Raw genomic sequence first — 13,059 nt, forward strand, 5'->3', positions numbered from 1 at the left:
ATTTCATTCTTCTCAGACATTCTGTCTTGCATCTATTTTTCCTGTCGTGGACTGTGGGATGATATTGTTACTGGGGCTTATGCACACATCGATTGATGGTTAAGTGACCTCATGTAAGCAAAATGAGGGACAAGCTATAGGAAAAGAATGTTAGTATCACATCCTCCCATTCCATTTCCTCTCTCCCTGCAGTTGTGCGTGTGTCAAAACTTAAGCATCTGGGACTTTTCTCACAGGGGAATCGCACTGTCAAGTGCTGATAGCCAATCTCGAGAAAACCGAGATCTTTGCATGGAAAGGAATGCTTTCATGAACAGAAACCCTTCTGTGCACCACAAAGGAGAGTAGAACCATGATCCTGATAATGTTAGACATAGACAACTGCACTCCAGTGTTTTGAAAGTTACCGCCCCTCTATAAAATGTTGATACGGTGTGTGACGCATCAGCTAACGCGCTAACAAAGAACATGGAACATGTGTCGGAAAACAAGCTCACGTTCATTGGCAAATTGCAGAGTAAGCCTCCAATGTTTAGGCTGTACTATGTAGATAAGATAATAGATCTCTGGAGGGAAACATGCTGTTGTGGTGCACATAATGTGTTCATTCCACACGATGTGGCAGCTATTCAGTATTCACGGCATGATCTTGGGAAAGGGCCTGGTATGCAGCCCTGGATGAACATAAGGCACAAAATACTTAAGACAAACAAGAGCCATTGTGAATCCTGCGGCTCCTCGCTGCCTGCTTCTCTCTTGGCTCACAGTCATCATTTTTGCTGATGTTACAATTTTAGATTTTAGTTTGATTGAAGATCCGGCATCAAAGTGAAATGCTGCCGAATTTAACTTTGCCCAGAAATGACTAATGTGATGAGTATGTTTTTAAATTTGTCTACAAATGTTAGTTATCAATCAAAACAAAAGGGCGGGGATGGAAGTATAGAAATCAATTCCCACTACTTTGTTGGTACCACTAAGGATGACAGGAACCCTAGTCATCAGCAGTGTCTCATTTTCTGATCATTCACAGCAGAGATGATTGAAATTATCTCAGCTTTAGAAGGTAACAGAAAAGAACAGGAACGTGTTGCATAACAAATATGAGGGTAATTTGAGGGTATGTTTAACTGTTAACTAGTTTATATTTTAGGTAAATGTGTTAGGTGCCATCCATTAGTTGCCATCTGCTATTCAATCCCACTGTTCTTTAGTTCAACTTGACTACCTATCTTCCTGCATTAATGTCACTTAAGTGATCAAATGAACCTTAATGCTACAGAAGTATCTCTAATGTGTACGGTAATTAGGCCTACCACAAACAGAATTGACACGCTCTCAGCCGTCTCCTAACAATAAAATGGTTTCTACTTTAACCTGCTTCTCAACAGAGGTTGCATTGGCTCAGGCCATTTTGTGTGGCTGTTTTATCTAGCCACAATAAAGATTTAATCTCAATGTAAATGGTTTACATGGATATTTTACACAATGAATATCACAATCCCTCTCATCAGCAATACAAACTGGCTACTACTCATTATGTGCCACCTCTCTCTCCTCTCTCTTTACATCCTGTCAGCATGTTTCACGTAATTTAAAACCACTGATTCAAACGTAACAAGAATATTTACTTTTGTTGCTTTCGTCAGACCAGACGGGCTTTTAGAAGGTTTTGGGTGTTTTACCAAGTGTCAGACAGCTGTGCTAACAGCCTATGAGGTCAATCAGGTGATCAAGTTGGGCATCCACATGATTGGTTATTTGCTGCAAGACCCTTTTAGGTGTTTTAAAAGACCTGTGTGTGTTTAGGGACAGGGGGAAAGGAGAGGGGCATTTGCAGGAAAGGTCCGTGGTAATCAACTCATGGTTTATTTGAGATGTAAATATGACAAACCCAGCAAGAGAAGAGAGATGCATTAGACTTCACTTGATGTTACCTTGAATACCACCCGCCTGCTAGTGTACTAACCAGTCATTTTGTGCTGGGACAGCCAGCACATCATATCATCATCTGCAGTACTGTCCACTGTGAACAGTATGTTCTGCTAAAATGCTTAATAACTAATTTATTCTGCTTTCATGTCAATCCAACCTTCGTTACATGTTTCCTCTGCTGTTTTAACTTAGGTCAACAGGCTCCTGTCTCTGCATGTTTTCATTTATAGGTGTGATGTGTGTTATACTAAACAAATTACAAGATAAGATGCTGCTGGTCGTGTACGTGCTCATGACCGGCCTGCATGCCCACCGCACCGACAGCCGATACTATTTAACATTTTAAAGTCTGCACAGAGATAAGTGAAAACAAATAATTTCTAATTAATCTGTCCATTTAGCTTTGAGGATACGCATGGCTTTTATATGTTCTGACATGGCCATGTTGCTCATGTATTAAATATATTAATAAATTTGACAGATGTGCAGACATAATTAGAAATTAGATTTATTGTCTGATTCATTTGCCAATTATTTTCTCATTATCAACTGAGGTATATAGCCTTTTCTAACTAGCCCTTTCAAATGAAAATGTCTCTGACATTTTCTAACTCAAAAACTTAACCCCAACCGCACACTGGAGCTGATCTGTGGCCAGTGACTGTGGTTGTACTGGTCAGCTTCCAGGTAGGAATGTGTGTGTGAGTGTGAACAGGGCGCTCTTGAAAAAGAGAGCATTGCTCTCAGTGAGAGTCGACCGACAATAGGACTCAGTCGGAGTGAGAACGCGTTGGGTTGTAACATGTTATGGAAAAAGAACCATCACTTTGAAGTACCAAAATGACAATTACAAAAGCAGCTACACAGGCGAATCTTACCAAGTTGAATGTCAATTATTAGTATGTGTCACCTGACCTGACATTCGCCACTTTGTGAGTTTTCAAAGCAACATGAGGCAACTAAGAAGTTCCAAAGCTAAGGCTAAATAATTTAGTTGCCACCCAAACTGCAGCCAGTCAGCTGTGCATTGGTCCCAAAGACTGCAACAATATTTAATTTGGCATCGGCTCACCAACAAGGACAAACAGGTACTTAGCAAGATTATTTCTAAACACTACAAAACTACAGACTGAATAAATACCAACAACAAGATAAATAAACACCTCTGTGACAGTCTCAGTGTCAAAACTGTACATCATGAGCTTCACAAAGCTGCTCTTTTTGGAAACCACTTGCATCCAAGGCCAATGCATAAAGGACCACAAAGTTGGACCCCTGAGCAAACGAAAAAGTAATATGTCCTATTGAGTCTTTACGTCTCATGGAGAATCTGTAATCCAGTAGTATAGGCAGCCATTTCTTAGAAGTCATTAGGTTCACTGATTGCATAATGGCCGTGGATATGAAGAAAGCTCCAATCCCACTACACACAGTTCACGTCTTGTATAACAGCATTCCAAGGGGGGCTGAAGCTCTTTTGAAGGCAAAGGACAGCCCCACTCTTTATTAGATGCTTGATATTCAAATATTTATATTTCAAATATTGTGTACACCTCCTTACCCCCTGACCTCTTGGTGCCACAGCGTTATATTAACAAAGCTTTATGACGGTGCATTGACCCGATAACACTGAGGTGACGTATCAGTGTTGTGCGATGATGTAAGTCATGGGCTTGCAGCTGCTCTCAGCCCTAAACATAGCACAGCTGTCCCACTGCCCCACTGACGCAGAACTGATGGAGTTCATGTCCACTGCCCCACTGACGTAGAACTGATGGAGTTCATGTCTTGACACAAAGTCAGAGGTAGAGTGAATCACCCTGTCACTATGTAACATAAATTGTTTTTTCAAACCTATCAAGTCCCTAAGGGGGTTAAAACCCCCACCTGAAAACAGTCTTCCATGATATTCCATATTCCATGTGTGACATGGAATATCAGTGAATGCTGCTGGAAAAATGGCCAGCAGGGAGATCAAAGGTGGAGCAACCACAAAAAAGAAAATAACTAATTGCATCAGTAGAACAATCTATCAGACATGATTATTCAGATATGTCACCAACAGGAAATCACCTGTTACGTGACCACCAAGATGTAAATCGATTGAATGGGTTTACATTAAGATTTTCATCTTCTGTGATCATGATATGACTCATGAACCAAGCACATGCTTATTATAGCTCCACTCCAGCTTTCTATCGCTGGAAGGAGCCGTTCATATTGACAGAAAACTTTCGATGGTGCTTTTCATAATTGGGATTTATGAGATGAAAACTCAACTTGTGTCTCCCTGCTCCTTGGCGTGCTGTACAACAGTACTGTAACTGCAGGAGCTGGCACAGCAGGAATTCACAAACAGTGTTAAAGTGTCCCCAAAACGAGATCTCACACTGTATTGGAATATAAATGAGCTGATTAAATGGGTTCAATGGCAGTGTCAACAATTACTCCCCCCCAATGTTCTCATTGGGTTTTGCTCATGTCTTCTGGTTTGGCTCTTTGGCACAGCATGATTTCCTTAATTTATGCATCATCAGCAATAATACCCACATGCTTTTTTCCATTGTGCTACTGAGTAGCCAGGAGCGTGTGGTCATGTCAAGATTAGCTATAACTGTCCCTAAAGTAGCTAATGATTGCCGATATCCAATGGTTCACTTGTACAACAACTTGCAGTGATGTAGTCCACACTGTTTTTCCAAGGAATCTACTCTGTTTGGATGGATTAACATGTTAATTGTAACTCTCCATAATGTTGCTATTTACCTGTTGCTAAGTGTGTCAAACAATTTTGGTCACACCCATAGGGATAAACTGTCCTTTTGGAAGCTCTGTTGTGCCAGCTGATGAGTTTGACGATGACGATGAAAATATTTATTTTAGGAGTAGAATTGCGCAAGATTGCTCATTGTCATTTTGACTTGAATAAGCTTGAGCGGGCTTTTGTATTCTGGCAAGCTCTTCAGTCATACACCCTCAAGCTCTTCAGTCATACACCCTCAAGCTCTTCAGTCATACACCCTCAAGCTCTTCAGTCATACACCCTCAAGCTCTTCAGCCATACACCCTCAAGCTCTTCAGTCATACACCCTCAAGGATAAAGTGTACTTTCTGGGATTGATGTGTGCCAGCTGAGGACTTTCAATAGAGTGCCAAAGTGAATGTCACTTCCTGCTTCAGCAGTGTAAAAAAAAAGAGAGAGCTTTTCATCCGCCATTTATTTTCCCATAGACATTTCGTAAAATGCTTATAAAAATAGTTTTACTTGTTCAAACCAAATGGTTCAGATATATTTAGAAACAGGAGAGACCACATAACATTTCACTCTGACCAAAATGTAAAAGATTGCGGATTTAAAGAAAATATTTTTTCAATGTTGTTTTTTTTAGTTTTGGTCTGAGTGAAATGTTCTATGGTCTCTCCTGATTCTAAATATAGCTGAACCGTTTGGTTTGACCAAGTAAAGCTATTTTTATAAGCATTTTACCAAAATGTCTATGGGAAAATAAATGGCGGATGAAAATCTCTGGTACAGTGCTGAAGCAGGAAGTGATGTTTACTTTGGCTCTCTAATCATAAAAAGAAAATGTTGGGTGCACCCTGCTGGCTCAACTGGTAACATGTCATCATTGTGTTAAGAGGAATTCATAATCGCATCACATCCATGTTTGAATCTTGCCCTTGCCCTTAGTTGTACTTCATCCCCCCTCTCTGCCCTCACTTTGCTATCAATTTCTACCAACCTGTTTTATCTTTATATTGAATACAATCATCATATTTATTGTGGTCACTGGTCATGTACTGAAAATAAAAAAAAATTGTGGAGTGAGGGATTGGATCAAATCCAATATTATGACTCCAAACTGATTCATCTGGTGCCTGCTGTGAATAAGCTCACAAAGCAGATAGACTGTTAGTGTTTTCTTGCTGGCATCACATATCAAACTCTGTTCAGTGCGAGTTCAAACAGTTTACGCCTGGTCCTCCGCACTGCAGCTTTGTTATGTTGTGTGAGTTAGCGTACGGATGTCATCTACAAACTCACCAGACCTCAGAATAAACACATACAAATCCTTCCTAAACTTTAAATTGAAAAAGGCTACAGACAGAAAGTATCCTCGAGGACAACAACCCTTCCACCTTGGCTTTTCCAAGAGATGACAGAGACTCCCATAGACTGAAGAGGCAGAAACTGACATTATGAAAGGGAATCTTGGAAAATCATTGTAAGGACAAGAGTGCCAGTTATAAATGTCTAAAATCGAAATGTAAATAAACAGTAGGCTCCGACTCATAAGCCCATCAAGGCTCATCAAGATATACAGTACGTCTCTTGTCATGGGCCCAACAATTGGCCCATGGACCATTTTGGGTTCTAAGCCATAGTTTAAGAAACCAGGTTATAATACGCATATCAACAGACTGAGAGGTGGCTGCCACACTCTCATAAAATAAATCAACCTCACACACAAATAAATAACCTTAAATCATCTATAATACTTCCATGTTACAGTATATAGTATATGGTAACATGGAAGAGTCAACTCATTCACAAAAATGAAAATATGCATGCACAGCGACATTCTCACTTTTACTCATTTGAAACCTATGGGTGTGTGAGCAGAAGCTACTTACATCCCAGGAAATATCCTAATGGGGACAGGCATCTCTCTCTCACCCGTCCCACAACATACCAAATGTGTCTGTACCTGTCTACGGAGTAACAATCATGTTTCACTCTTCAAGGAGCTCTTGTGTTCCTAATAAAAAGGCCTGTGGCAAGCCATAACCTCAGATGATAAATCAAAGGCTCAAACCTATCAACTATACACAGATACACTGTTGTCAGGGAATCACCGCTGCAGCACGTATTTGCAAATCTAGTTTTACTCCCCTCCCATCACCATGGATAACTTACATGGAATCTACTTCATTTAAGAATTATTTCACACTTTTCTATTTTAATTTGGTTTTCCTGTTTTCTATCTCTGTATTCATATGTTGTGGGGTGGGAGTCGCTACATAATATATGATAAATGCAAGATGTGTTATAGCTTATTGTGGCACTGGTTGTATGTTATGTTTTGTATGTTTTGTTATACTGTGAAATGGAAAATGTATACCCCCCCTTCCAAAAAAATAAAGAAAAAATAAAATAAATTAAGCCAAATTGGAGAAAAAACGATCATGGAGCGTTTTCCAACAAGTGGCCATGCTTCTGGGATGTTTATACCCAGAGTACATGGACCTGACAAAGCCTTTCCACAAGACACAATGTTGTCATTGTTTAATGCAGGAATTAAAGCACTGGAAGAAACAGTGTGTATGGATTTTTGTTCTTGTTTTTCAGACCACATATATAATCTAAAAAACAAATGGATAAACAGAATGACCCACTTGACTCTGTGACTTGCCTATATATGGAGTCAAAGGCACAGGAACACTGATTCTTTGAGCTGTGACTTCTGACAAACAAATCCAGGAAAAGCACATTCATGTGAAGCCTAATCTTTCAAATCTACTTACAGAACATTCTACCAAGGCTGGAAACTAGACTTTCTTAGAGCCTCCATGTTGTCATTGTAAAGGTCCTAGTTATGTGGTGATATCTGTTTTTTGGTCTTGTATGAAGCCCTACGACGCACTACCATGTCAAATGCTTCTAACCTATGTTATGTGATGATTATTGTGTAATTGTTTTATATGAAGCAACGGTGTACCTTGCCCATGACGAATTTCCCCCCGGGGACAAATAAATTGTAACTAACAGGAAATAGGCACACCAAATATGCCCTGAAACACATACTGCACATATCCGCATGGGGGCACACACCATAGGTCGATGGCACACACACACACACGCACACGCACACGCACACGCACACGCACACGCACACGCACGCACGTACGTGCGCACGCACACACACACACACACACACACACACATTACATAAGAACTATGTAATAGTGTGTTTGAGCTGTATTTCAAGGGCCAACATGTTACCAAAGGAGAATAAACATTTGGAACGTTTGTCAATTTTGCACATGTAAACTGCTGAAAGATGCTCAAAGCCAATGTTTTCTTCTTCGTCGTCATGATCTTAGGTCAATTTCATGCTCTTAAAAACACATTTTCAAGGCTATTTTGCCCATAATCAGAGAGGGTTTCCCCCTGTTCTATGTTCATATAAATAACATAAATTGCCAACAGAGAAAAACAAGTGTGTTCCAGGTCCACAGGGTCAGTCTAGTGTGATGACGTCACGCACCACAGGTTCCTGACAGCAAGGGAAGGAGGCAGCTTCAGCTAGTCAGTGGACACAGAATCTGATATAGCTTTTTGCTTATGCATTTATATATATATATATATATATATATATATATATATATATATATATATATATATATATTGTATATATTTACTGTATATATACACACATACATACACAGTATACTGTATGTGTGTATGTGTGTGGGTGTGTGTGTATAGAGAGGGGCTGCAAAACAATAAAACATGACTATGAAGAGTTGATTTGTACTCCAAGCATAAAAAAGCACACATCAAATTGCCATTATACATTTTTTAGAGGTATTGTCACAGAATTTGATATTCTGCATCTAAAAAAGGAAAACATTGACAGGCTTTATGGGGTTTTCATTAAGAAATAGAATAGCATTTTTTTTTTTTTGCCATATAGCCTACATAATGTTTTGTAAATAATCCATCAAAACAATTGCAATCCCCTTTGTAAATTACCCAAAATAGTTGGAACAGGAAAATGTACTCCGACTAAACTGCTGGAGGGTTAGGGTAGTTGTTTTGAACTTGTGATGGCCTGACCCAATGGGTAACAGGAAATAATAGTGGAAAAAAGGTAGCAGAAAACATCCTGAGAGCTGGACCTGGCTCCCGGCCTACATACATGTATAAGCCTACATTAGATCCAGAATCCAGAAATCGAATGACCTTGTATCATGCAGGCAAGGATGTAGCCAGGTGTTATCGCTGCCTCTTTCCAGGCCGCTGTGTTTATTTGCTCTATGATAGTGATGGACACAGATAGATGGTATTCACCCGCTTATGTGCGAGATAGAGGTAGCCAAAACAAAACCTGCTAATGCTGTCAATCAAAGGTGTTAATAGTGCATAAGGGTCTGGATTTCCATGGTTAGAAGAAGAGCTTAGACAAGAGATCAGTGGATTTATTTTTTGTAGTCATCTAATCAAAACTCCTACATGTTAATTAGTGACATTGACAACATTATTATTAATATAATTATAATCTGAAATTAATTAATCACAAAATGTCTGTCTGTCTAAGCACATTTATCTCCCCAGCTCCGATCGCCTCCGTGGGCGGATTTCCTTCTTTCTACAGCCTAGATATTTTACGTTTTTACTACAACAGATATTTTACGTTTTTAGGCTCAGAGCCATGAGCCATGACATCAGCATCCTTTTCTATTGATTATGGCACCGATGATGTCATCAGTGATGTGCAATTGGGATGTCATCAGTGAGTGATGTCATCAGTGATGATGTCATCAGTGATGTCACTCAGGCAAGTTCGCTGCCGAGATTCGTCTGTCTGATTTTGGGGGCAGATATTTTTCAGCTCAACAGTCATGGTCAACCCAGACATACCGGTAAGGCCTTTCGGTCCTTCGCTCTAAATAGCCAATCCCTGACGAAGATGAGGGCAGCGGGGCAAGGGTCAACTGGAAAACACTGAGCGACGTTAACCTCTTCAATACGAGCGCACCTGAGGCCTTTCGACCCTTCGCTCTAAATAGCCAATCCCTGACGGAGATGAGGTCAGCGGGCAGCGGGGCAAGGGTCAACTGGAAAACACTGAGCGACATTAAAGATGATGTCATAACCACTGTAGAAACTACTAGTGGCGTTGGTTAAAGGTGTAGCCTCAGCAAGTGGGGCATCGGTAAGAATGAGGACTCAGAGGAACAAAATGCAAGGGTTTTTATTTAGACAGATCCCTTGATTGATGATATTCACGTTGACAGATGATTTAGGCCTATAAGACAAACAAGGTATTAACAAAGGATTCGATTAAGCAAGAAAACCAAATCAATCTAAGTCAAATAAGCATGAAATCAATACACAAAGGAAATAACTAACACAACTTACTTCAAACGATGCATCTGTACATGCAAACACCAAGGGAAAAACAAAGCAGCCTCCTCCACTGCTGGAGCCCACTGAGCTTCACCCAATCAGTCGTCCTTTATTGAGCCCAGGTGCGGCCCAATCAGGGCCCCAGGTGTGACTGATCAGGTGAGGCCAGCCGGTGGGGGGATTCTGTACAACCACTGATGATGTGGGGCATGTCATGTCATGCCCACAATCGATGTGGATGACATGGGATGAGTTGACAAGTTTGGTCACAACCCTGCATGGCGCATCGTCCCCAGAGTCTCCACCCTAGAAAATGAGTGTGGATCACATAATGTTAAGACTGAAACTATATAGGATTAAAAGTTTTCTTCTCAATATTTAATTTGAGTTAGTAGTCTTTTTTCAGATGTATTATTGATGGTTTTGTTCAAGAGCCTTTAAGCTACTCTGACTATAGCCTCTGTGACATTGTAATTATTTGTACTCTCTAGAGGGCTAATAGCCCAAGGCCTTTTCTTGTGTGAGCAGTTGGTGAGCTCAGTGGCGGTGGGAGCGTGCAACGAAGGGGCGGGACTGAGTGAGTACTGCAGAGGGGAACTTGAAGGAAGAGCCACATTTGAATGAAGTCACTCATGTCAACGGACTGTTGACTGCCTTACCTCTGTCCTGGTGAGTGAGTGAAATCGTGTCCTGTCTTGCCTAGCTGGGGATCTTGACAGCAGAGCAGACAGCTGCTGCTGTGACACTGCTGACTGGAGCAACAGCGCATGGATTCACTGAAGTTTGATGAAAGTGTGGAGAAGTTAGTTTTGAAAATAGATAGCCTACAAGCTCTTTTTCCCATTTTAATAATGTTCGCTTGGCTCCTTTCGAGAGGTAATAATTTGCCCGTTCTGGAATGGAAATATTGGCATTAATTAATTCGTTACAGAAGATTTGAGGCTGTGTTTGGTTTGGACACTACAATGAGCAATCATTCGATGACAGGGAGGACGATGGTCCCGACCATACCGTCCATCATGTTCATCTTCGGTGTGGTCGGGAATGTCATCGCTATCGTTGTTTTGTGCAAGTCGCGCAAAGAACAGAAAGAGACCACGTTTTACACGCTGGTGTGTGGACTGGCGCTCACAGACCTGCTGGGCACTCTGCTCGCCAGTCCGGTCACCATTGCCACTTATGTGAAAGGGTCGTGGCCCGGTGAGGGGTTGGGCGAGGACCCGCTCTGCCAGTATTTCGGATTCACCTTGCTCTTCTTCTCTTTGGCGGGGCTAAGCATCATATGTGCGATGTCGGCGGAGAGATACATGGCCATAAACCACGCGTACTTCTACAACGACTATGTTGACCAAAGACTGGCGAGCTTGACGCTCCTGGCGATCTACATCTCCAACGCGCTTTTCTGCGCTTTGCCGAGCATGGGGTTTGGACAGGTGAAGAAGCAATACCCGCAGACCTGGTGCTTTATAGAGTGGAGGAGCAACGTGAGCAGCGATGCAGCCTTTTCCTACATGTACGCCGGGTTGAGCTCTGTTCTCATTCTCGCCACCGTGATCTTTAACGTGTTGGTGTGCGGGGCTTTGATCCGGATGCACCGGCGCTTCGTTCGCAGGATGTCGTTGGGAACGGATCTGGGGCGCGACGTGGACCCGAGGAGAAGAAGCCGCAGCTTTGGACGTCTGGCTGGCGCAGAGATTCAGATGGTTATTCTGCTCATAGGCACGTCGGCAGTGGTGCTCATCTGCTCCATTCCACTTGTTGTAAGTTCTCCTTTCTCAGCTCCGTGTGATGGAATTTCACCCATTACGCAGGTTTTACGCACAGTACTTTTACGCGCAGATGCAAACTTTTTGCATAAGGGACCATGCTCTTGCAATTTTTCCCAAATCCAAGTGGAAGGATAGTTCAGATAGTTTTCAGTTTGGATGGAGAGAAACATAACTTTTCATCCTTTCTGTGCTAGAACAGAATTTCATAACTTTCTCCCTACTCTCTCATGTTTTCATTTGTGCCTCTTACTGTTAGACACACACACACACACACACGCACACACACACACACACGCACACACACACACACACACACACACACACACACACACACACACACACACACACACACACACACACACATCCATCCATACACCCACACACACACACACACACACACACACACACACACACACAAACACACCTGTCCATGTAGGCAGGCAGGCACGCGCAGGTGTGCACACACACACATGCACACACACCCTCTAACCACTTACTCTTCTCTTGCAGGCACAGGTGTTTCTGAACCAGCTATATAAGACTCCAGTGGAGCTGCGGTTAGACAAGAACCCTGATCTACGAGCAATACGCTTCGCCTCCTTCAACCCCATCCTCGACCCCTGGATCTACATCCTGCTCCGTAAGGCCGTCCTTCTCAAGCTCATTGAGCAAACCAAGTGCCTCTTTTGTAAGATCGGAGCACAGAGGCAGCAGAGACAGGGAAACTTCCAATGTATAGATGCTCATCAACTCTCCTCCATCATCTCTGCCAGGGACTCTCACTCCCTGGCGTCCCGGGACCTGCGAGACGTCACCAGCACCTCCCAGACCTTCCTCTACCTGCCCGAAGGAAGTGAGGTGTTCACTGGAAGCTGTCACCACATGGAAGGACTCCATGGCTCCCGACCTTCATCGGTCAGAGACTCTGAAGCTTCATATTCGTCCGAACAGGGCAGCACCGAGGTACAGAGCAGAGAGGGGACGAATATGACCAAGGACATCAAGGACCTGTCAGCTGTGATTGCTTTGCAGCCGTGCCCAAAAGACCAATCACTTCAGGTGTCACTCAGTACCGAGACAGTGGAGGAGAAATGCATCTGAGTTCTCTCATGTGAAACTCTCAGTGAAGAGAGCGTTCTCAGACTGCTCAGAGGCAGATAATGAACACAGTAATCTGTGAAACCTCTCCAACATGAGGGGAAAGGCACATTAAAAATAAAA

The 13,059-nt window shown here is 42.3% G+C and overlaps 1 protein-coding gene across 1 annotated transcript; it reads left to right on the forward strand.

The window, feature by feature from the left end:
- Nucleotides 1-11,034: 11,034 nt before the first annotated feature.
- On the forward strand, nucleotides 11,035-12,939 carry ptger4a (prostaglandin E receptor 4 (subtype EP4) a; the record flags this gene model as incomplete). Its single annotated transcript, XM_083644967.1, has 2 exons — nucleotides 11,035-11,829; nucleotides 12,349-12,939. The coding sequence occupies 2 exons, from the start codon at nucleotides 11,035-11,037 to the stop codon at nucleotides 12,937-12,939; spliced, it is 1,386 nt and encodes a 461-aa protein (XP_083501093.1).
- Nucleotides 12,940-13,059: the final 120 nt, after the last annotated feature.

This window comes from Poromitra crassiceps, assembly GCF_964638095.1.
Source record: "Poromitra crassiceps genome assembly, chromosome: 10".
Classification (NCBI taxonomy): domain Eukaryota; kingdom Metazoa; phylum Chordata; class Actinopteri; order Beryciformes; family Melamphaidae; genus Poromitra; species Poromitra crassiceps.